The following is a 25,207-nucleotide window of genomic DNA, read 5'->3' on the forward strand; positions in this document are numbered from 1 at the left end:
GAGGTCCTGTGTGGCCACCGCCTCAAGTACCACACTGCAACCGCCTTTGGCGCCTTTGTACATCCCCTGCCAAGCAAATGGGCAATTCTTCCATTTCCAATGCATGCAGTCGATGCTTCCAAGCATCCCAGGAAATCCTCTTGCTGCATTCTGTGCTAGGATCCGAGCAGTGTCTTCCGCATTGGGTGTTCTCAAGTATTGCGGTCCAAACACTGCCACCACTGCCCGACAGAACTTGTAGAAACACTCTATGCTGGTGGACTCGGCCATGCGCCCATAGTCGTCCTGTGAGTCACTGGGAGCTCCGTATGCAAGCATCCTCATCGCCGTCGTGCATTTTTGGATGGAGGTGAATCCAAGTTTGCCGGTGCAATCCATCTTGCATTTGAAGTAGTTGTCAAACTCCCGGATGGAATTCACAATCCTGAGGAAAAGCTTTCTGCTCATCCGATAACGGCGCCGAAATGTTCTGTCGCCGTGAAGTGGAGCATCGGCGAAGTAGTCGGAGTATAGCATGCAGTAGCCTTCGAGACGATGCCGGTTCTTTGCTTTCACCCGCCCCGGCGGTGAGCCACCTCGCCGCGGCTTTTCATTGCTCGCCAGCAGCTGGGCGAGGGCGGCGAGCACCATGAGATGCTCTTCTTCCTGGACATCGGCATCGGCTTCCTCCTCCAGCAGCGCGGCGAGCACTTCCTCGTCATCTGAGTTCATCGCCGAGGCAGGCAAATCGCCGAACACCTTGCGCGCGGTGGGCGTGCACCCGCCGCTAAACTGCCCCTCCGTGGCCGGAAACGCCCAGCTGGTGTCAGAGGGGCTGCCGCGGCGAACCTCTGCTATTTTTCCGGCGGGGAATGGCTATCTACCGGTGAAGGGCGGCGGGGCGGCGCTGGGATATACCTAGTGGCGGCCGAGAGCGCGAGGGTGGGAGGCAAGTCGGGGAAGAAAATCTTGACTTTCCCGTCGCGCTTTTCCCTTGCGCCGGAGCCCCCAAGCGCCCCCAGCGCGCCGGGTTCGGCCTGCGACCGCCGGGCGGAAAAAAGGCCGAACCGGCGCTTTTCGTCATCCTGAGGGCGCGGCTGGGCCTTTTTTTGACGCCGGCGCCGAAAAAGTCGCCTGGGGGACCTGTTAGGGGCGCGGCTGGAGATGCTCTAAGCTCATCCAATCCATCACTGGTCCATTGGCGATCAAGTGCAGTCATCGCTGTCGTGTATGCTGGAGCTAAAGCACAGGCTCTTGTCTTGCACCCAATATCCGTCATGTATGTACTTTCACACTCCTACTTGCAACTAATTTTTGTTCGATTCAACTTTCATTTAATTTTCGCCGAACTTTTAATGCACCGATAACTTGGGATGGGACGGCAGTCCTGCTCCGCTCGTGGACATGGCATGCACGACTTTTCCTTTGTGGATCCAACATGGGCACCGACAATGAGCTCACGGTTGTGCATGGGCCTGCTGTTTCGTTTGGCGGAATATAAGACGTCTCGGCCATGAATCGTGCTGACGGAGACGTCGGGCGGACAAAAGAAGCAGATTGGCAAGTTGTCGTTTTCTAGTTCCTCCGCAATACATCTCGAAATAAATTCTTCCAAAAGACATGTAACGAGGTACCTTCCACCTCCAGCGACTACAACATTGGTTTGTGCAGGTCCGTTGATTAGCCATAAACTGACTAACTTAGAGCATCTCCAGCCGCGTTCCCACCAGGCCCTCTCAGGCGACTTTTTCGACGCCGGCGCTGAAAAAACGCCCCAGTCGCGCCCCCAGGATGCCGAAATCCGCCGGCTCAGCCCGTTTTTGGGCCCGGCGATCGCAGGCCGAACCCGGCGCACTGGGGGGGCGCTCGGGAGCTCCGGCGCTAGGGAAAAGCACGTCTGTCCCATACCGTCAAACGAAAAGTCAAGTTTTTCTTCCAGATTCGCCTCCCACCCCCCGCGCGCTCGGCCGCCAACCGGCTGTTCCCGGCGCCGCCCATCGCCCGCCACCGCTAGATAGCCCACCCCCGCCGGAAAAAGAGTAGAGGTTTCGCCGAGGCAGGCTCTCCACCACCGGCTGGGCGATTTTTCCGGCGTTTTCGGCCGCGGAGGGGCGGTGTAGCGGCGGGTACGCGCCCACCTCGCCCGCAAGGTGTTTGGCGATTTGCCTGCCTCGGCAATGGACTCGGACGACGAGGAAGCGCTCGCCGTGCTGCTGGAGGAGGAAGCAGAGGCCGATGTCCAGGAAGAGGAACATCTCAGGGTCCTCGCCGCCCTCGCCGACCTGCTGGCGAGCAATGAAAAGCCGCGGCGAGGCGGCTCGGCGCCGGGGCGGATGAAAACAAAGAACCGGCATCGTCTCGAGGGCTACTGCATGCTCTACTCCAACTACTTCACCGACGCTCCACTGCACGGCGACAAAACATTTCGGCGCCGTTATCGGATGAGCCGAAAACTTTTCCTTAGGATTGTGAATTCCATCCAGAAGTTTGACAGCTACTTCAAGTGCAAGAAGGATTGCACCGGCAAACTTGGATTCGCTTCAATCCAGAAGTGCACGACAGCGATGAGGATGCTTGCATACGAAGCTCCCGGTGATTCACTCGACGACTATGGGCGCATGGCCGAGTCCACCACCATTGAGTGTTTCTACAAGTTCTGTCGGGCAGTGGTGGGAGTGTTTGGACCGCAATACTTGCGAACACCCAATGCAGAAGACACTGCTCGGATCCTAGCACAGAATGCGGCAATAGGATTTCCTGGGATGCTTGAAAGCATTGACTGCATGCATTGGAAATGGAAGAACTGCCCATTTGCTTGGCAGGGGATGTACAAAGGCGCCAAAGGCGATTGCAGTGTGGTACTTGAGGCGGTGGCAACACAGGACCTCTGGATTTGGCACTCCTTCTTTGATATGCCAGGAACTCACAATGACATCAACGTGCTGCAGTGCTTCCCTGTCTTTGCCAAGCTTGTTGAAGGTCATTCTCCTCCAATGAACTTCGAGGTCAATGGTCGGCACTACAACAAGGGGTACTAACTAGCTGATAGTATCTATCCGAGTTGGTCTACATTTGTGAAGACTATCTCAAACGTTGTGCCAGGAGGCAAGAAGTCCCACTTTGCCAAGGTGCGGGAGGCTTGCAGGAAGGATGTCGAGCGGGCATTTGGTGTGCTCCAATCTCGATTTGCTGTTGTCTGGTACCCTGCTCAGACCTGGTCGAAAGATCAAATGTGGGAGATCATGACTTGTTGTGTCATCTTGGACAACATGATCATCGAGAGCGAGCAGGAAGAGCCAGTGTTTGACACTGAACCATACTACAGGCAGGGTCCTCTAGCCGAAGTTCATCATCAGCTAGTGGCAACCTGGACTGACTACCTCAGTATGCGTCAGAAGATCCGAGACCCACAAGTGCATCATCAACTGCAGCAGGATCTGGTGGAGCACCTATGAAGGATCAAGGGCGACGCCTAGCTCGACGTGTGATGAGTTTTTATTTGTTGAACTATATAATTTGTATTGAACTATTTGTTGTTGCACTATTTTGTTGAACTATTTGATTTTCTGTGATGAACTATGTGATAAAAAATTTATTTATGTTAAGAATTCAACGCCGAACCACGCCGAATATGGGCCGTTTCTCGCCGATATCGGGCCATTTTTCTTTATCTGGGTCGAAAAGCGGTCACGAATGGGTCGATATCGGCGATTGGGGGCGACGGCTGGATGCCCAACCGCCCTCAGCGCCGATTCTACCAGCGGCTCGCCCTCAGGAGGCGATTTTTATGCCTCCTAAAAGGGTCAATGGCTGGAGATGCTCTTATGCTAGAGCATTCAGATCCCTCACAAGTTATATTTAGATACAAATTATGTGATTTCAGGAATGAATTCCTAGCTAGTAGACCCCTCAAAATTATCGCGGCTCATCCAAACAAGCTAACCTCTAGACGAAAAATAGAAAACAAAACAAAAGTTAACACAAATAACAAAGATAAACTAAAAATAAATAAAAAAGAAAACAAAAAAGGAAGAAAAACTGTAATAGCAGCCAAAACCGTTCCAAAATAGCAACATAGACGAAAACCACTCCGATGAAAACTTAAGAAAGAATAGCCCGAGCCACCCGTATTCGGTTGACCCCCGCCAAGGCACGAAGCGACTCGTGAAGTATGATAAATAGGCGCAAATCATACGTATCGCTTATTGTGATATATATGAAGCTAATCGCTTACTACATGATAGTTTAGTTTTCCCATTAGGCGGGACCTTCTACCCGGTTTTGGGAAGGTTCCAAAAGTTTATTTTTCTTTCTTTTCTTATTACTCTTTTTTATCATGGATTTTCCACTTTTTCCTGTTTTCTTTCCTTTTTCCTTTTTGTTTCTTGTTCCTATTTTCTACTTTTTTACTTCGTGAACATTTTTCTATTACCATTTTATTTCCAGTTTATTTTAATATTTTTAAATTCTTATTTTTTAAAATTCACAAAAAAATTGTCAAATTTTTGTACTTTTCACGAATTCGTGAACATTTTAAAATTCTTAGTTTTTTATTCAAAATTCCTGAACTTTTATAAAATTAAAAGAATACTTTTCAAATTCACATGCATTTTTAAAATTTGTAAAATATTATTAAATTTACTATTATTTTAGAGCATATGTTGACTCTCTAAAATATAGTGTTCGTTGTCTATCCAAAGGAAACACTACTTGAGCCGCCCCACCAAGGGAGCGACACTGAGCAAGCGGTCATATCACTCAAGAGCCAAGACCTCCTATTTGCCGCTCAACACGGCAGATAATTGTGCATAACCACATGCGCCACTAATTGTGTCATCCGAGTTGTCGTACGACCGAACACTCCTCCTATTGCTCCAACTTTTCTTGTGAGTTTTTCTCTGGTTTTCTCTACTTTTGGATTTCAAGTCGTTTCTCCGGTTTGTTGTTGTTTTTATGTCCATAGATGTCTAACAATTTTGGAATGATTCAACATTTAAAAAAAGTGTGTGAACATTTCCCAAAAAGGCATGATTTTTATAGAAAACGTGTCAATATCGTAAAATTGCATAAACACAATAATACAATTGTCCATCATGTAATTTCAAAAAGAATGCCTTTGTATTTAAATGTAAACTAAAAATTTTATCCAAAACTTTTAATGCTAGTCACTAAGCATAAAACTCTTCTTGAATTTTGAAAATGTTCGCCAATTTTAAGAAATATACACGAACTTCAAAAATCATGTATAAAAATAATGTCCATGAACTTATTTATTTTTATCAAATTACTTAAATATTCATGGCTTTCGGAAAATGTTTATCAGTTTTGAATTTTTTTAGTAAATCCAGAGAAGGTCAAATAAAGGGAAAAAATCAAAATAAAAGTAGAATGCAGTTTCGAAAAATATATCAATATTTTTTGAGATGGAAAATAAATCAATATTCCAAAAGTGAAAATAAAACCATAGCAAACCGAACAGAAACTGCAAAAGCCAAAAATAGAAAGAAACAAGAAAAAGAAAGAAAATAGAAAAAGAAAGATAAGTAAACATAAAAACGAGAAAGCAAACCGAAAAAACTATTCGCATCTGAAGAATGAAAAGGAAAACAAAAAGGAAAAAAGAAGAAGAAAACCAACCTAAAACCAGGAAAATGATAAAAAGAAGAAGGGAATAGAAGCCAATAGACAAAGCATCAAACGTGAATAAAAAATGGTTTAAATTGATTAATAGATTTGCCTGGCCCATGGAAAGAAGTCTGTCCGATTTGTCGACGATATAACATAATGATTGTCATATAGGGAATACCATTTCGCTCGATGCTTTTATGCATGAGAAGCGAACGAAAGCCCAAGTAGGCTGCCCCAACTGTTTAGACAAGATAGGAGAGCGTAGTTGTCAATCAAAATTTCGATTCTAGTTTCCTTTTTATCTTCTTTTTCAATTTTCAATTTTTCCTTTTTGTGAACCAAGCGAGCGAACTAAACGGGTAGACAGGATAAAATGGATTTTACTTCTGGTGAAAATTCAAATTGTTACGAAAATAATATTCGCCCTTGAAAAGTTTATGTTTTAAAACTTTGCTTTGAAAATTTTAAAAAATATTCACGAAGTTTTAGGAAATCATTGTGTTTAAAAATGTCCACCCATGTTTAAAAAAGCTTTGCGCTTAAGAGGTGTCGAACTCACAACCTCCTACATGGTTTTTATTAAAAAATATATTCAATTTTCAAAATAAATATTTGTAATATTTTACTGAAAAGCAATGGAAAATAAAAATCAATTAGAAAACTGGAGTTGAAAAACGCTGGAAACTACATGCACTGGTGTGTTGTGCCTTCGATATGGGCCTGCCCGCAAACAAACGCCTCTGTACGTCGCCCCCTCTATACAAGGCACAATAAGCGAGAGCCCCTATATTACGCTAACTGCGCCATATAGCCCACACAGAGCACTTGAGAGGTATCAAACTCACAACCCCCCAATGGAATAAATGGCTACGTGTAACTAATGGGCAGCGCGAACATTCAAAAACTCACTGTAGCATCAGAGTTGAAAACATTTTAGAAATGTTTTGTGAATAATTTCAAAACACCAAATATTTTTTGAAAACATAAACAATTTTTAGAAAATCAATTTGTTTTTGAAAAATATGATTTTTTTTAATTCCGTGATATTATTTAAAAAATGAAGAATTTTTTGAAAACGTCAATAATTTCATAAATCTTGAACAATTTCTAAAATAAGAAGATTTTTAAAATTCCAAACAGTTTTTGAGAAACACGAACACTTTCCGGAAGGCCAATTTTTGGAACAAGAACATTTTTTACAGTGGTTTCCAACATACATTAGTGCGTACGCCAAATTAAATCAACACATCAGCATCAATGACTAAATGTATTGTCTTCCATGTCTTGGCTGGCCGATTACCAAAAGCAAAATTTGTATCAACATCACACGGTCATGACCTACAAAAGGTTAAAAAAAACTTAATACTAGCACAAATGGGTTGGGATTAGAGGGGATTAGGGTTTCTGTGTAGGGTTAGGGAGGGAGCTACGGGATGGTGGCAATGGTGCTACAGGAAGAAGCAGCCATGAGGGGAAGCGGCGGTCATGCCATCTGCCATGGGAGGCGGGTGTACGGTGGTGGGTCAAGCAGGCGACGGCCAGAGGGACGAGAGTGCGGGGTGGGTCAGGTGGACGCACACGCGGGGAGAAGATAACCGGCTAGAGAGAAGAGAGGAGGAGGAGGAGGGAGGAAAGGGCTGACCCGCGCCGCTGGAGCTCCTAGTCGTGTCTTTGTTCGTCTCCTCTGCTGCTCGGTTGCCTATTTATTTTCCCTCGAGCGCACACGAAGCGGTAAGTTGAGCGCTCGATCCTGAATATCAAGCAGAGTCGAGCGTGTATGCTCTAAATTCCGGAATAGCTACACTGGATGCGAAAGCGAGCCAGCGAATATTTTGGGCCAATTCAGCCAATCAATCCCCTGACCATCGAAACAATGACATTCGGACTGTGCAATGCCAATATCAATTTCTAGGCCTAAATATCAACATCAAATAGTGCACTCTATAAGTGCATACACATCTTTGAAATGCGAACTTTCTATGAAAACATGGACATTTTTGTAATTTCAATTTTGTTTTGAAAATCGGAACATGTTTTAAGCATCCGAAACATTTTTTTTGAAAAAGAAACATTTTTTCATTTGTAAACAATTTTTTAAAATGGGAACTATTTCCTCAAACATTTTAACTTTTTTTGAAAAACCTGAACATTTTTTAAAACTTGCGAACGTCTTTTGAAAAACACGAACCATTTCGGAAATATTCGTCCTTTTTGTGAAAAACACAAACATTTTTGAAATTTTGAACATTCTTTGTAAATTGTGAATTTATGTAAAAGGAAGAATTATATTTTTTGATTTTTAAAAAATAAATGAGAAAAAAAGGGAAAGCAACCAGTGATGAAGAAAAGAAAAGAAAATCTTTTGCCTAGTTTAAAAAAAAGAAAGAAGTTGTGCTACCCAGCCGACCTGACTATAGAGTACTCCTACTACATCAGAAAAAAAAAATTGAGACAAGCATGCGAAGCTTTATTGAACGGTCACAATGTTTTATAGTGACGAATGAAAGATGAGCGGGATGGCCTAACCAAACATAACGACTAACCCCTAATTGAAATGTATACTTCGCTGGATTGTGAGCCTCAAAATTCGAACTCCTAAACTCATGGATAAAATTATATAAAATAAACTACTAGAGTACTCTATGATTTCATATATAATAGCACCCTAAATGACCCCACTCTTCGGCTTGATGTCCTCGATCAACACCTTGCAATCTGATGCCCCATGAATGGAATGTAGGTTCAGATAAGAGGGTGGAGGGGCGAGGCTGACACAGAGCACACCGGTCTCGGTCCACGCTGGAGCGGGCAGTCAGTCGTCGGCGTGGTTCCACACTGGATTGGCTCTCATGTGCGCTCTTGCATATACAAATGTAGAGCAGAGCACCCACTGATTGCGTTTTCTCAAAGGAAAAGAGGCCAGGATGGCCAGTTGACCTGTTCTTCGTGTTCGAGCACGCCACGCTATATACGGATGGGAATTGGGAAGGGCCAAGGCAGCTTGACACTGTGCACCAGCGCCGGTGGCGATGGCCGAGATCACGCCGGTGGCCACCTGTGCTTTCCTCCTCGTCTTCTGCGTTTGCTGCCACCTGCCTCCTCCCGCCGCTTCCCTGTTCTTCAACTACTCCACTTTCAGCTCTCAAGACCAGAAGGACTTCAGAATCGAAGGGGACGCCTCCTTCAGCGTCGGGTGGATCGACGTCAGCGCCAACAAGTTCGCCGGCATCGGCAACAGCGCGGGCCGGGTGTCCTACAACGCCCAGCCGATGCTGCTCTGGGACAAGGCCACGGGCCAGGTGGCGAGCTTCACCACGCGTTTCTCCTTCGCCATCGGCATCCCCAACATCAACAACAAGGGGAAAGGCATGACCTTCTTCCTCGCCGGCTACCCATCGGTTCTGCCGTACGATTCCTACGGCTTCGACCTCGGCCTCACCAACCAGAGCACCAGCGCCTCGGCGACAGGGGACAACCGGTTCGTCGCCGTCGAGTTCGACACCTTCAACGATACCCAGGTATCCGATCCCGACGCCACCTATGACCACCTCGGCATCGACGTCAACTCCGTCCGATCCGTAGTAACCAAGTCCCTGCCGAGCTTCAGCCTCATGGGGAACATGACCGCTCTCATACAGTACGACAACGTTTCCAGCCTTCTGTCCTTGACGCTATGGCTCGGCGATGGCCGAGGCCGGAATTACAGCCTTAGCTCCAAGGTTGACCTCAAGAGCGCATTGCCGGAGCAGGTCGCCGTCGGCTTCTCCGCCGGGACGTCCTCGTCCGTAGAGCTACATCAGCTGAGTTCATGGTACTTCAACTCGTCCTTGGAACCGAAGGCGGTCACCGTCGCCCCACCCTCCCCTGGCAGTGGCAGTGGCAGCCACAGTTCAGGAGTTATAGCGGGAGCAAGTGCCGGCGCGACACTGTTCCTGGTGCTCATCATCGTCGCCGCAGTAATCTTGATAAGTCTTCGTGGGAACAAGAAGAAGAAGCGAGAGGTTGAGGAGGAAGACATGGGCTCGGAGGACGAGGACGGCGATCCAGCGGTGGAGATTGAGATGGGGAGCACGGGGCCGAGGCGATTTCCGTACCAGGAGCTGGTGGATGCGACGAGGAACTTTGCGGCGGAGGAGAAGCTCGGACAAGGCGGCTTTGGCGCGGTGTACCGAGGCAACCTGAGAGAGCCTCGCCTCGCCGTGGCTATAAAGCGGTTCTCCAAGGACTCTTCGATGCAGGGGAAGAGGGAGTACACGTCAGAGATCAACGTGATAAGCAAGCTGCGGCACCGGAACCTGGTGCAGCTCGTCGGCTGGTGCCACGGCCGCAACGAGCTCCTGCTCGTCTACGAGCTCATGCCCCACCGCAGCCTGGACATTCATCTCCACGGCAAGGGCACCTTCTTGACATGGCCGATGAGGTAAACTGATGATTGCCCACTCAAACATTGAAATTAATCGGCATGAATCATGTATCGAACTATATATGTTGATGATTCTTGCTGCATGATACAACAGGATGAAGATAGTAACTGGGCTGGGGTCGGCACTGCTGTACCTCCACGAGGAGTGGGAGCAATGCGTTGTGCACCGCGACATCAAGCCGAGCAACGTGATGCTGGACGAGTCCTTCGGCGCCAAGCTAGGAGACTTCGGGCTGGCGAGGTTCATCGACCACGCCGTCGGGACGCAGACGATGACCGCCGTGTCGGGCACACCGGGCTACGTGGATCCACAGTCCATGATCACCGGCAGGGCCAGCGCCGAGTCCGACGTTTACAGCTTCGGCATCCTTCTGCTGGAGGTCGCGTGCGGAAGGAGGCCGGTGAGCCTGCTGCATGATCCTGCCGAGAAGAACGGACTGTTCCGGCTCGTCGAGTGGGTCTGGGACCTGTATGGTCGGGGAGCCCTTCTCGACGGGGCCGACGAGCGGCTCGACGGCGAGTACGATAGGGCGGAGGTGGAGCGCGTGATGGTCGCCGGGCTCTGGTGCGCGCACCCGGACCCGAGCGCGCGGCCGTCCATGAGAGCAGCCATGGCCGTGCTCCAGTCCAAGGATGCTAATCAGCTGCCGGTGCTCCCCGCCAGTATGCCCGTGCCCACGTACGGGCCGCTGGTGTCTTTGCCGAGCGGGCTGTCTTCGTTCAGTGTGACACAGTCGACGTCGACGTCGACGAGCGGCTACGGCACACACACGTCTACTTCATCCGACGTTAGCACGATCGGTTCAAAGGATTCGTCTTCCTTACTCAAACATCAGTACTCATAATTTAGTATTTTATTGTAGTTCTTTACAGTCGATGATTCATGATTGAATGGGACAGCACATGTGCCGTTGAATTTTCTTCCCTGAAGACGACCTTTTCTTTATCGCAACCCGATTCGCTTAGTTACGCCACGTGCCCATAGGTTTTCTGCCACTTTATAGTTCGTGTTAAATAATTCTTTCCAATTTGTCTTCCGCCAAGCCGTCTAGTTATGGTCCTCTATTTTACCACTTTTTCTTTTCGGAAATGATAACTGACGAACTCAGCTAGGAGCAACTTTACCTGGCATGAGATGGCAGATTTTGCCCTTTTTCGCCGCAAAATTTCTCTTTCATTTACAAATTGCTATGCATTTCTGAAAAAACTGTCATTTTTCTTTTGTGGGAGATTCTGAAGAAACTGTCAACCCCATACAAAACGTTCGCAAATGTCAACCCCGCCCGAGGAACGTCCATCAGATATTACGGTCATTTCCTTTTTATACATTATGGGTATATTATCCTACTGGGCGACCACAATTTGGCTGCTTGGTTGTGGAGCTTTCCCTTGAGTGTGGGGTATAATGGTTAGTGGTGTTGCCGATGTACTATTGTCTGGAAGTTATGCTATTATATGTTGTTCTTGTGTATTTTGGAACAACACAAGTTTTGTTAAATTTTTGTTCTTCAAGGATAATCCCAACGTCCTTAATCCATTGTACCTTGAAATAATATTCATTTTTGTTTATGTAATATTTTGTTTTAGTATATATCTTCATTTACTAATAAGAAAAAGTAACCAATACGGCATTATATTTGTTTATTTTTCTTCTTGTGTCTCATGTTCATTTATTGTTGCTTAGTCGACATTTTGGCTGTTAGATTTTCTCGTATATTTGTTCGTCTTGGAGTGGTTGATGTTGCGATCGTGTGGCACTATTTAATTATACACTTTAGTTATATGTAAGTCAGACATTCCTTAAATTTGGGTAAGTTGAATTTTTGACCGTTGATTCTTTCTCAATATTCATTCTGTTTTTTTTCTTTAATTTTTTTGAGTTTTTTTTCTTTAATGACTGCTTGGGTTGAATTTTTTACTTGCCCATGTTTGGGGTTAATCGATTTTCTTATTAGGCTTGAAGCCCTTTTATGCATTTTTCTTTTTTAGTCATTATCTTTCTTCTTAAACGGTAATGCCAATGCCACTAATTATTCTTCCTTAGGAAATAATTTTCTTTCTATATTAGGGTAATACCAATGCTACTCATCCATTACTTCTTAAAAAAATTATGTTAGAGGATTTCACTATTATATTCTTATTCTTGCATATTACTAAAAAAACAAAATTATGTGTAGATTGTGTGAGATTTTTTTGTTATTTTTTAATTTTGTTTCTTTTTCTTTCTTCTTAAAGGGTAATACAATGTCACCGATTCCTTATTTCTTAGGAAACTTATTTTTATTCATTTTTTTGTGTGGGTAAGCTTATACGCAAGTCCTATAAAATATGTTTGTATTTTTTTTGTGAGTGAATATGTGTGTAAATTATATTTGAGTGCAAACATTGTACAATTATATGCTTATACTTTGCATACTATAAAAAGTGCAATTTCAGTGCAAAGTTGTGTGCAAGTTTTCTTATGTTTTGCTTTCATTTTCTCACCAATGCCACTAATCCAATATTTCATAGAAAATTTATTATTTACTTTTTATTTTATTTCTTATTTAAGTGTAATACCAATCCGACTATTTAATTCCTTAAAAAAATATTTTTTTTCCTTTTACAAAAATTTTATATGCTTATCTTACATATTATTATAACAGGAAGGCAAACCTAATGTGTAAATTGTGTGCAAATTTTTTTCATTATCTTTTTGGTTCTTTTTCATTTTGTTTGTTCTTAAACGATTATACAAATGCTACTATACACTTCCTTAGAAAACTCTTTTTTTGTTTGTTTTTTTTCATGAAGTGTAATACAAATGCCACTAATTCATTCCTTCTTATAAAACTTTTTTTGAGAATTTCACTATTATATGGCTATTCTTGATTATTGTAAAAAAGTGCAATTTTTATTCAAATTGTGTGCAAATTTTTTCATTATCATTTCTTAATTGTGTTCATTTTCTTTCTCTTAAAGTGTAATACCAATGTCACTAATTCATTCTTCCTTAGAAAACATTTTTATTGTGGAAATTTCGCTATTATATGCTTATTCCTTAGATTTTTTGTACTATTTAATTTAAATATTTTTTTCATTTTCTTTCTTCTTCAATGGTAATAGCAATTCCACTAATTCATTCTTCTTAGAAAACTTCATTTTTGTTTTTGTTTTTGTTCATTTAGTCTTTTAACGTGACATGACCACAAGTATTAGATTTATTATAATTATGCAGGATGTGGCGCTTATCCATCTAATATCATTGGCCAGTGTGGACTATATTCTTTGGGCCTGGGCTCCACTGCGGTTTAACATAGCTGTATTAGACCAGACCAACATGGACTTTATTGTGTGGGCTTGTTTCTTCTTCTATTTGGGCCTAAATCCACTGAACTGTTGAACACGACTAAAAATGCGACTGGCCAAAATTAGATTTTCAAATAACAATAAATCTAATGTATTTTTAGATTTATTATAGGTATGCATTGTTTTTAGAACACGACTAAAAATGCGACTGATCTAAAATCAGGACACGGCTAAATATAGTGACTAACACAAATAGTAAACGAGCCTTTGAACATTTCTTCTTAGGTTAATGGCTCTGTTGTTGCCTCAGCCCAAGAAGTATTGTGGGCTTCTGTTCATTTGTGTGCAAAGGGTTGACTTTGGATGGTTGATGAAAACCGAGTGAAACAAACGTGTGGTCAGCCGATTTGGGTTGCACATGCTGTCCATTGGATAAAAAAAACGGTAGAGCAGAAATTGACTAGCCCGAAAACAAAAACAGGCAACCGGTACATAGTCTGTCCATTTTTGTTGGGAGGCAAGCCGACAGGGTGAGAAAATGTGAACCTACAATTTGAGGGCTGCCTCATATTGGCTCGTTATACTGGACAAAAACTATTTGAGACATGTTTATAACGAGGCTTGTCTCACATCGTATTGCTTCTGTTTCGAATCGGACGTCAAAATAGACCGTCTCACATGTAATAGCAATTCGTGGCGATTTATAAAATTAGCCGTCTTGGGTGTCATATTTCTAAATACCCAGCTCGAATTTGAGCTATCTAAGCTGAATGTTCCTACTATGCTCGATCATCTGTATAGTTGTCTTTGTGCTAGTGTCTCAAAATCCGGCAAATTGCCATCCCACGCTTCATCCTATTAAGCCTGTGGTGGCGGCAAGTGGAATTACAAGTTTGCTTCGGTTAGTAGTTCTCCTACTTGTCGTTTTGTTTTATTTTTAGTTTGACTTGTTACCTTCGGTTGTGTGCATCTTGGATATGCAGAGGCTGGGTGTCGGTCATGATGTGTTGTATCCGCTTGATGCTACATATATTAAGTTAATAAAACGTCCTAAAAAAAGAACATTTTCCAAAGTCAAGTTTTTTCGGTCGGCAGCAAGGTTTCTTGAGGCAGACTGCCCTACACGCATAAACCTTAATTTTTTTTGCGGGGAGCTACACGCACAAACCTGGCACACACACATTGCCAAACAAGATGATTACTATTCAAGATCAGAAGCTATACATATGCGCGTACAAATTTTACAATGTATGGAGAATCAGCAATGAAATCTAAACTGTACACTTTGACCAAAGAGGAGGCTATCTGAATTCAGCCAGTCCTCGAGATCCCTTGTACACTCCAAAAAAAGGGCCCTCAGCTGAATATTTTGTAGAATTTCCTAGAGCTGAGCTTGTGGGATCTTTTCTTGGCCGATCTTGCTTTATTTTTCCGGGGAATAGCATGCAGACCACAACAGATGTGATCTAACACTTCGTCCATAGGCTTATCAGAATCGATGTCCGAACAGCCTTGATCTTCGTCACTCTCTTCATCAGAACCGGAATCAACGGGGACCAGCGTAGAATTTTTCGGCGTCGTGAAGGACAGCCTCAGGCGGTCGACCTCGATGTTCTTGACTTTGTTAAGGGGGAGAGAATGGAAGGGGAGCTGATACGTGAAGATGGGTGTCTCACTCTTCTTCACCTCTTTTACCATCTTGTGCTGCTTCCATTCTTCTCGGTCTCCTCCTTGTTGCTTGCTCGAAGACCACATCATCACCTCAGCCACTCTCCCTCTCCCCCTCCCCCTGTGTGTGTGTGTGTGTGTGTTTCGGGTTCTCTCTCAAGTGTTGTTGCTTCCTGTGCTATTTGCTGCTACGATGAGGATGCTACTAGACTAGTAGTGCGACACTTATATACAAGTTGGAGAGAGAAGCTGAGGGGAGAAAGCGGCGTGAAGGTTCGTCCAGGACGAAAACGACCGATGTGAGCGGAAGCACGAGGTCAGATGATTATTTGACTTGATCGCCACGGTGGCTGCCGCGCGCCTTGGTTGCCAAGGTTCTTCGTCGCTGACTTGTCTGACGAATCTTGTCGCTATACATTTTCTTGGTTGCCAAGGTCGCTATCCATTTGCACTTGTACGGGGAGAGGAAAAATGCCTTGGCGGGCATTCAACCGGCCCTCCCGTCAAGGCCAACTCCAACGCACGACCCTAAACGGATATCCGTATCGTCCGTATTTTGTCCGTTTGAGTGTGGGAATGGGGCTGTGTCCGTTTGGATTTGGGTTTGCGTCGCGTGACTGCATCTTGTCCACCTGCATGCAAACGTGAGAACAAAAGGATATTGGCCGCGACGGTGTAGGCCTCAGCCGCCTTCATCTCCTTCATCTTTGCCCGCCGGCCCCTTCTCTTCGCCGCTTCTTTGTCGAGGAAGGCGATCTCCGCCGGCGTGCACTCAGATCGAGGCTTCCTGGGACCCTTGGGACCTTTCTTCTTCGCCGCGGGGCGCGCGGCCGCGCCCGCATCGCTGGGGTTCGTTGGGTCACCGTCCATGGAGGAGGGAGAGGAAGGGGCGCGCGGGAAGGTTTGGACGAAATGGAGGGAAAGTGAGATGGCTGTGCTACCGACGGGCGGGCCGGGAGAGGACAAGGGCGCGCGCTATCCGTTTGGCCGCAAACGCGGCCCAAACTTGGGCCGGGGTTGGGTCGAAAGCGGACGAAAAACAGACATTTGTCTGTTTGCGCCCGCGCGTTGGGCCGCGGTTTGTGTCCGTTTAATCCTGAACAGACGCAGGCAGACGATTTGGGGGTGCATTGAAGTTGGCCTAAACGTCTGAGCGGACAGCCGTGACCAGGGATGTCAGATTCTAACGAGGAGACCTCCGGTGTGGACATTAATAAAATAAGAGTTAATTTCATTTTTAACCCGGACAAAATCCTTAATGTATACCTTCACTTTTGCCCTTTGTGCCACGTTTTACCCTAGTGTGTACATTTTAACTTGATTTTTCTTCTTCTCAATTTTAGCGCTTGCCACGTCGACGGTTTATTTTTGCTTTTGGTTTTTCTCCTAGTTGGTCGTTTGTTTTGAACAGAAGCGAACTGAACCAAAAGAAAGCAGGTCAACCCACCCCACTACTCCCACATTCTTCCTCCTTGTACCCAACCCGCCCAAGATCCACTCCACCTCCCGCCCAGCAGCTACGCGAGACGGCCAAAAAGCTCCTTAATTTGTTTTAAAAAAAAGGTGCACGAGACGGCAGAGGAGACTCGGGGTACTCATGGCAGCCGGCCCACCATTCACGGAGCCGTTGAGTTACTACGGCGCGGTCTACGCCATCTTCGCCTCTTCGGAGGTGGGAGGACCGGGACGGGTTGTGCTTCTCGGTGAGGCCCCAGCTCCTATCCACTAATTGTCGCGCCGCGGGTGAGCTCAGATCCGGAGGCGCGGGAAATGCCGAGCGGTGGCACCGGCTTCCCGCTCGCAAGAGGCGGGGGTCGGGAAGTGTGCACCGACATGCACGCCCGCGGTGGGCCTCGGGGACTGGGTCGCCGTCAACACACTATAACTGCCTAACCTTAGTTGTTGTGGCAACCTTAGAGGGTGCTTGGATCCAAGGGACTTATTTTAATCTGATTAAAAAAGTCTCTTTATGAGGTTAAAGTTCCAAGCACCCCTAACTAAAGTGGGGCTAAAACTAGTTTTGAGACTAAAAATTTTTAGTCAGGGGTACCCCTACTAAAATGTGGATTAGTCCTCTCTCTCCTCATTTAACTCATCTCTTTTAACACGGGCGAGTTCTGGATTGGAGGGTTTGGAGGATAATAAATGCTCATTAACTTGATTTTAGTCTTTTTAGTACTTAGATCCAAGCATGGGTGAGGCTAGCAAGTTTTAGTCCCACTACTTTTAATCATGAGACTAAAACGTATTCAAGCACCCTCTTAGTCACAAATCAAAAGGCTCTAAATGTAGCACCACTGTTTGGCTACATAAAAGAGGCCCATATATCGAGAATCTCTTGCTTTTTCATTGTAACTCTATATTTTGAAATAAATTTCTTTTACCCCGGCAAAGAAAAATAACCAACTCTACAAAAGAGGGGAATAGCTTTAGTCTATCCAACACAGGAAAAAAACAATTTTGCTATTTGTCGGTTGCCTTTTTTTTCAACCACAATTTTTTGTGTTTATTCTTTCTTTTTCTTTTCCCCTCTCTCTCACCCACACAGAGAAATGGCAGTTTGAACGGTGAAAGGAGTGGAGTAAGTAGTAATGGCCGATACGTCCATCTTCCATGCTTCCCAACGCGTGCATATGAATGGCATGCATGGCTTGAGCCTAGCTCTGCAAAAACGGTCGTTTTGACTATTCCTCGGCTAGGAATTCGATGTAAGTCATGCTACTCTCCCTCCGTCTAGGTGTGTAAGTCACCTTACGAAAACCAAATAGGCACGGTACATTAACTCCCTCCTCATTTCTTGTTTTATGACATATCAACCAATAAGAGATGTGGGCCGTGCATGCTTTCAATGACTTGAGACTACCAAACATGATATGCAGTGATTAGTTTATTGCATGCAATGCTATTAATTAGCAAAAAGACATTAAGTTTTCTCATTTTCCTTTCCGCCTTGATCGTGGTGCACAACGTAAGATGACTTACACACCTAGACTGAGGGAGTATCAAACATGCCGATTTTGCATCTCGGCTGCGTGCGACCTACCAAACACGCCTCAAATCCTCCTTTGCCGCAACCGAAACTGGAGCGTGATTAGGGTACTGGATTGGTGCGAGCATGTTTGTTTGGCTTGGTCGACTTTTCGAATTTGCTGTCTTAAAGTTAGATTGAACGACTGTCGTGGTATCTGGCTATCCGTGGGATGTCCTAGACTCCTAGTGCTAGTTGACCGTGACTACTTTCCATGAGCATGCGTTATTAAAACTGTGGCAAACAAAACAGTATTCCGAAATGAACATTTATGGCATTATATTAACACATACTCCCTCCGTGTCGACTCGAATTACTCGTCGCAGAAATTTGGGACGGAGGGAGTACAAAGATACGAATTCTAAGAAAAAACTACAATGCTCATCAAATAATCTAGCCCTCACAAAGCAGGCGAACTCTCTGGCAGAATGCCGACAACAGCTTCATCAAAATTGCAGTGACCACACTAGTAGGAGGTTGAAATCAGAGCAACCCGGGACGAGAATGGAAGGGAAAGTGATGCATCACTATCGGAGCCCCGCTCCTCTTCTTCTTCTCCTCTTTCCCCGCCGCCTTCACCTGATGATCAACACCTCCCATCTGCTTGGCCTCGCCGACAACGTGGCCACTCGGCGCCGCCTCTTTCACCGCCGCCTTCTGCTCCACGGCCTCTGCTCCCTCTCCTCCGAGCCGCCTGCCCGCCGGCGACACCTTGCTTGCGGCTTCAGGAGCGCCGAAGCAGTTCATGCCCAGCACCATATTTCCGTCGCTTTTTTCAGTTTCTCGCTCGATCTTTGCGTTGGCTCAGCTTGTGTTGCCGTGATGCTCTCGTGGCGGCTGCATTTATAGGGAGGGGGAGAAGGCATGGCGCGTGTTGCCCCGGGACGAAGGCTGGGAAGCTTCGTGTGGTCCTTGATGCGTGGAGATTAAGCACATGTCAGTTGTACTTGGCTGACTTGGTTCGCCGATGCTGCTGCCGCCTTGGTTGCCAAGGTTCCTCCTCGCGGACTTACCTGACGGATGCCGTCGCTGTCTGGTCAAACTAACGGGGCTCATTTGACGAGTCCGTCACTGCGTCAACATCAACGTGGTATCATCACGGGCCTGGTTTGCCTTTTGACCAGCGTGCCACGGGCCAGAGTTTTGCTGGCATGGGTCTACCAACTACGGTCCTCCTGTTTTCTCGAAAAAAGATAAGAACTGGCATAACCGTTTGCAAACAGTACTCACTTGTTGGGTTTTACACATTTTCACCTTGCAGCATGGCAGAGACAACAACAGATTCTGCAACCTGTTGAGAGCAATAGCCAACATAATCATCCAGAGCAGAGAAAAATACTCCACTACTTGATCCTGAATTATTGACAGATTCAGGAAGCAGAAGAAAGTAGACTACATTGCCTGAACTTTCGAACCAAGTCGTACCTTCAGTTCCAAGTACCATAAGCACGTCCCAGCAGAGTCGGCCAAGCAGAGTAGGAAAGGAAATACTGAATAAGCAACGCAGCAGAAGCAACGGGACACTGAAACATCAGGCTGAGAACACTTATTCAACTGAAACTCATGGCCATAGTAGTAGTAGCAGCAGCATATATTGCTGCCAAAAGAGAGCTCGTTCGTAGTACAGCCACTTGTCCGGTACGTAATTACAGATATACTTGAACTAATACTACGCTACTTTGCCAAGGAAGGCGAAACCACAGACGATGATCTTGTTCAGAAACCGCACCCCAGCGCTTATTACATCGGAGCGATCAGAAGCGCGTGAGGCGGCTTAGTTCTCCATGCGGATGATGCAGCGGATGCCCTCGCCCTTCGCCATGAGGTCGAATGCCTTGTTGATCTCCGAGAACGGCACGCTGTGTGTGATGAACTTCTCCACCTCCAGCTCCTGACCACAATCGCAAGTTGTTTGAGCATGAGCATCAAGTCTTCAAAGGCTTAGCATTTCTAGATGATTTAGAAATAGGGCGTGGCAATGAACAAAGCTCAAAAGCTCGCGACCATAGACCAAGCTGCAGCAATTTGGCGATTCCTGTTTACCTTTCTCATGTACATCTCCACGACATTGGGCAGGTCAGTGCGCGGCTTGAAGTTTCCGAAGAAGGTGCCCTTGAGAGTCCTCTCGTTCAGGAAGTTCATCGGGTGGGTCTTGAATTCGGCATCCTTGTGCGGCACACCCACCAGCACAGCTACACCCCAGCCCTGCATATATAGATCACAGAATTCAAATTTTCATCTAGAGAAAAGAGGCAATGCAAAATTATCATGCTTGAGTGGATGATTAATGTCTTAGAAAGTCATACATCATGAACACATTCAAATGCTTGTATCATAGCATTGACGTTGCCCGTGCACTCAACACTGCGGTCAACTCCACCATTTGTCATCTCAGCGAGCACCTAAAGCATCATCAATAAGTTGTATGTTATGATCACTAAGCACAATGAATAACCATATTGCCTTACATGAAGAAACAAACCTGTTGAACTGGCTTGGTGTGATCTTTCGGGTTCACAAATTCCGTGCAGCCAAATTTTCTAGCTGAACATGGACAAGATATAAAACATTAGAATCTTCGCAAAGCAACAGATTAGACTCATGAATAGTAAAAACAGAAGTATTTACCTTCTTCAAATCTGCTGGCGTTCAAGTCAACACCAATGATCCTTGATGCACCTGCAATCCTTGCACCTTCTGCAGCCTGAATCATACAAACACGAAGGGGTAAATAGATGCAAGCCAGTCGCACATGCCGATTGCAATTGCAGAACAATCAAGAGAGGAATTAGGGCACTTACAGCAAGGCCAACAGCTCCTAGCCCAAATATCGCCACTGTCGAACCCTTTGGTGGTTTTGCAACATTAATGGATGCGCCAAGACCTACAAAAGGAATGGCAACTCAGCATCTCAAGATAAGATGTAGCCATAACAAGCATACCACAGCAACAGAAGTCAACTTATCAACTTACCAGTGGAAATACCACAGCTAAGAACACAGACTTTGTCAAGGGGAGCCTCAGGGTTGATCTTGGCAACACAACCAACATGCATGACAGTATACTCACTGAAGGTGGAAGTCCCTACGAAATGGTAAATCGGCTTCCCGTCAATAGAGAAGCGTGACTTGCCATCCCCGATCATGACACCTCTGTCGGTGTTGATCCTGAGCAGATCACACATGTTGCTCTCCGCAGACTTGCAATGTGGGCATTCCTTACACTCCCCAGTGAACACAGGGAGGACATGGTCACCAGGGGCAAGCTCAGTCACACCCTCTCCAACACTCTCCACTATGCTGTGAACATAAATAAGTTCAGGGGACGTGCAACACATAAATTTGTTCCGAGAAATCTATACAAAAGGACTTCATGTCCGAGCACCTCATCAGATAAATAAAGAGATGGATATAGCAAGTCAACTAAAGCAACATGGAACAAACTCCTGATGTATCTTAACATGAGAAATAAGTTTAGGGGACGTGCAGCAGATAAATTTGACCAGAATATCTATATAAAAGGACTTCATCAGATGAATAAAGAGATAGATAAAGCAAGTCAACAAAGCAACATGGAACAATCTCCTGATGTATCTTCACTTGAGAAAGACATGTCAATCGGAAGTCCTAGTACCAATTTATGATATTGACCTCTGGTGTTCCATACTTGCTCTACCAAGATCCAACGACAGTGACGCCATTACAAAACAGACAACAACAATTATTCTGTAACGGTCTACACGGGCAACACAGTTCTTATGATTGCTTCACATGTTTTCAGTTCTGTGGTCGACCTATCCTTTCTCAACAGACAATTAGCACAACTGAAATCTAGAAATACTAGAGGAGAACATGAACTAAATGTATGAACGGCATGGTAAACATGTTATATTTAATCAAAAGAGGGGGTTTCCCTCGGATTTCATTAACGAAATCACCAAAGCAAAGCATCCAGCAAGTCCCAAACGTCACCTTAACTCAACCTACCACTGCTAAACAGGTGCAAGAAATTCAGAAAATACAAACGAGACTCCACACTGACGGGAACTAGTAACAGCAAACAAAACATAGACGCTGAAGGAAGACCAAACAAAACATAGACAGCAGAGAGACATGACATAGACGCTGAACTGAAGGAAGACCAAACAGAACATAAGATCACAGGCGCATGGTAAACATGTATAGACAGACAGAGTAATAATTCATCAAGGAAGGTACAGTGGTTGAGACTTGGGAAACATACCCTCCAGCTTCATGACCGAAGATCCGAGGGAACATGGGGGTCTGGCCCTGAGCATCGGAAGCCACGGAGGCGCAAGTCAGCAACAAAACTGATGCGCAGCATAATTTATTGAGCGGAAGCGAGCGTGACGCCGGTGGCAAGGCATGCGTACCTTGGCCTCCCAGAAGTAGACGTCGGTGTGGCAGAGGGAGGTGAAGAGGATCTTGACGCGCACCTCCATGGCCTGCGGCGGCGCCACCTCCACCTCCTCCATGGACAGCGGCTTCCCCGCCTCCCACGCCACCGCGGCTGCAACCGCGGACGGATCCAAGGAAAGAGCGTCATCAAAATGCAGTCACGGATGATACTACCACAAGGGGAAGGAAATCCTCCCCTAAAATCACGAAAAAGCCTAGCTAACCCTCACGAAATTTGTCCCGAGAAGAACGCAGGAAGAAATAATCAGGACAGTAAGCAAGGAATCGAAAACACAAGCAAGCGCCTTCCAGTGAGGCCCGGGGAATGCCGGGAGGGAGGAGAGAGGGGTGAGGCGCGGACCTTTGCACTTGATCACCTTCCCGGCGGTCGCCATCTCGCTCGCTCGCCTGGGGAATTCTCTGGACCCGGAATCGAAATCGAGAACTGATCTCTCACTTCACAGGATCAACGAATCCGTGGGGAACCGAGTGTGGGGAGGCCGGGGGTATATATGGGGCCGGGCTGGGAGGGAGGGTGCGGTTTCGCCACGTCTGGCTGGCTGGCTACCTGCCCCCTGTTCTGTTCTGTTCTTCTTGGGGAGCAAACCAGGGGCGGGCGGCGTGGCGCCGAAACCGGGGCTCCTGCCTCCACCTGGAAGCTGCGGCCGCGGTTTGTCCCTCCCTCCTCGGTGCGGGCCGTGGCGTCGGGGCCCATGGCGTGGGGTCGTGGGCGTCGGGCAGTTGCGGCAAATTTGACAAATTTGATCTATAGGCAAAATTAAATCACAGAATGAACCGTCCGTGAAACTATTTCACGCGGTTGACCCGTGGCGCCTAGCTCTCAGGCGCTGCATTAGTGCAACGCCTAGAAGCTAGGCGCTGCACTAGTATAACGCCTATCTCTCAGGCGCTGCACACTGACTTAGTAATTTTCGGATCACACGGGTGCAACGCTGGCCGTGTAGCGCCTATCTGTGAGGCGTTGCACAGTGTAGTGTGGCGTCTTCGTGTCGGGTGTCACACAAAAAGGTCAACCGCGTGAAATAGTTTCACGGACAGTTTATTTTGTGATTTGATTTCATTCCTAGTCAAATTTGTCAAATTTGCCTCGCTTTGCACGCATTGACGCATGGACTCGCACACCTGTGTGCTGACAGTGTGCAGGAAAATGGTTTCGGGAGTTCCAGAAGCCGCGCGCATGCGCAAGAAGAGATGAGCGAACCTTTTTTTTTTTGCGAAAGAGATAAGCGAACCTTTGATCCCTCTTTGCCCGAGAAAGTTCTCTCGCAATTTCTTTGATTTGCGGGATTTTTATAGCGCAATAATAGAAAAAACCATAGGATTGTAGTGACACGTCGTGTTCAATCGTATTAGTACTATAAGGTTAAGATTTAGTAAACTACATAAACTTGGAGCAGTGATTGATGTCAAGAAACATAAAGAAATTTGAGTGGGTGGATTTTTTCTTCTTCAAAATAGTCTAGGGATATCTAGCCGGACCTCTCAAACCGTATCATACATCCGGGCGGGCCGCCCGGTCATGATTTTTTGACCCAGACGGGCCTCTCAACGGCCCTCAAACGTCTGGGCTGATCGGCACCCTCCATATCCAACCCAAATATGAGGCGGATATGGGGGCGCCCGGACACGCCCGCCACGTCGGACCCGACCCACGTTGGCCCATCCGACCCAACATAAAATCCTTCCCATCTGCTCGCCGGACCAAACCCTAGCCACTTCACTCCCCTCCCCTTCAATCCCCTCCGCCACCCAAACTCGTCTCCGGCTCCTTCCGGTCGTCTAGGACATGGCGGGCAGTGGATCAGAGTCCTTCACCTCCAGATCTGTCGACCCCGAGCTCATCCCACGCGGCCCTGAGGAAGATGGCCGTCCGGCTTGCACTCCGCCACGCCCGGGAGGAGGCCCGTGGAGGGCTGCGCTCGGACTCTATCCGTCAGGAATCCATTGTGCCCGCCCAAATGGCATATTGATCCGGCGCTAGGCCGGCCGTAGCTGCCTCGCCGGAGGCCGTGCGGTTCGTCTGGTGTCCGAATGCTCTGGCGGACGCGCAACCACTCCGGTGGCACGTCGATATTGGGGACGCACCATCGTCCCACGAGGCCATGGCACGGCGTGCACGCCGTACAAGGCACCGGGCACGAGAAGCGGCGGCAGCCCTCGCTGCGGCGGACGTCGGCGAGGTGGAGTCGCATTCTCTGGCGCGCCGTATAGCGCATCAGTCCGGGCGCCGCAACCGCATCATGGTGGACGCCGGCGGCTCGTCTCCGGACGGATCCGTCATCGATCTGACGTCTACTGTCACCGTTCGGGGTTCGGTCTCCGACGAGGAAGAGTAGGGCATGGGAGACGGCGGGGCCTTGAGTCCCGTGAGCCAGCTCATGTCCCATGCCCTACCCTACCTTGCCGGCGACCGGACCAAATCTGAGGAGCGTAGCCGGCCGCCGGACATGGTCAGGGCGGAGCCGGGCGAGCGGGGGACGGAATCGGACGAGCTTCGCTTAGATTAGGTTAAATGTTGCATGTAATAATATGGATTTGAGATTTCTAATTTGAGGTATCCAGATGTGGAATGCGTTTTTTGAGGGGTGCTCGGTCAGTGCCTGCGGACTAGCCCGGGCGCGTCCGCGGGCGTTTGATGGGTCGGATTTGCCAACTCCGGCTGTAGATGCTCTAAGCCCTCACAATTTTTTTCTTTCATAAGTTGGTTCCATGTGGTGGGCCACATCACCTCAGGAGCCTGAAGGAAATATGCCC

General features: G+C 46.8%; 3 protein-coding genes across 3 annotated transcripts; 1 reads left to right on the forward strand and 2 right to left on the reverse strand.

The window, feature by feature from the left end:
* Positions 1-8,370: 8,370 nt before the first annotated feature.
* On the forward strand, positions 8,371-10,960 carry LOC123096344 (L-type lectin-domain containing receptor kinase IX.1). The gene is made up of 2 exons (XM_044518047.1): positions 8,371-10,027; positions 10,125-10,960. Exons 1-2 carry the CDS (start codon positions 8,637-8,639, stop codon positions 10,873-10,875), a joined length of 2,142 nt encoding a protein of 713 aa, XP_044373982.1. The 5' UTR covers positions 8,371-8,636; the 3' UTR covers positions 10,876-10,960.
* Positions 10,961-18,266: 7,306 nt separating this feature from the next.
* LOC123096347 (uncharacterized) lies at positions 18,267-18,779 on the reverse strand. The gene has a single exon (XM_044518050.1). It carries the CDS (start codon positions 18,771-18,773, stop codon positions 18,498-18,500), a length of 276 nt encoding a protein of 91 aa, XP_044373985.1. The 5' UTR covers positions 18,774-18,779; the 3' UTR covers positions 18,267-18,497.
* Positions 18,780-19,545: 766 nt separating this feature from the next.
* Positions 19,546-23,087, reverse strand: LOC123096345 (alcohol dehydrogenase 1). The gene is made up of 10 exons (XM_044518048.1): positions 22,794-23,087; positions 22,408-22,544; positions 22,257-22,303; positions 20,988-21,313; positions 20,816-20,898; positions 20,643-20,718; positions 20,497-20,558; positions 20,321-20,416; positions 20,058-20,219; positions 19,546-19,905 (listed from the first exon to the last, which is right to left on the reverse strand). The coding sequence occupies exons 1-10, from the start codon at positions 22,825-22,827 to the stop codon at positions 19,789-19,791; spliced, it is 1,140 nt and encodes a 379-aa protein (XP_044373983.1). The 5' UTR covers positions 22,828-23,087; the 3' UTR covers positions 19,546-19,788.
* Positions 23,088-25,207: the final 2,120 nt, after the last annotated feature.

Source organism: Triticum aestivum, chromosome 4D (genome assembly GCF_018294505.1).
Source record: "Triticum aestivum cultivar Chinese Spring chromosome 4D, IWGSC CS RefSeq v2.1, whole genome shotgun sequence".
Taxonomy (NCBI): Eukaryota; Viridiplantae; Streptophyta; class Magnoliopsida; order Poales; family Poaceae; genus Triticum; species Triticum aestivum.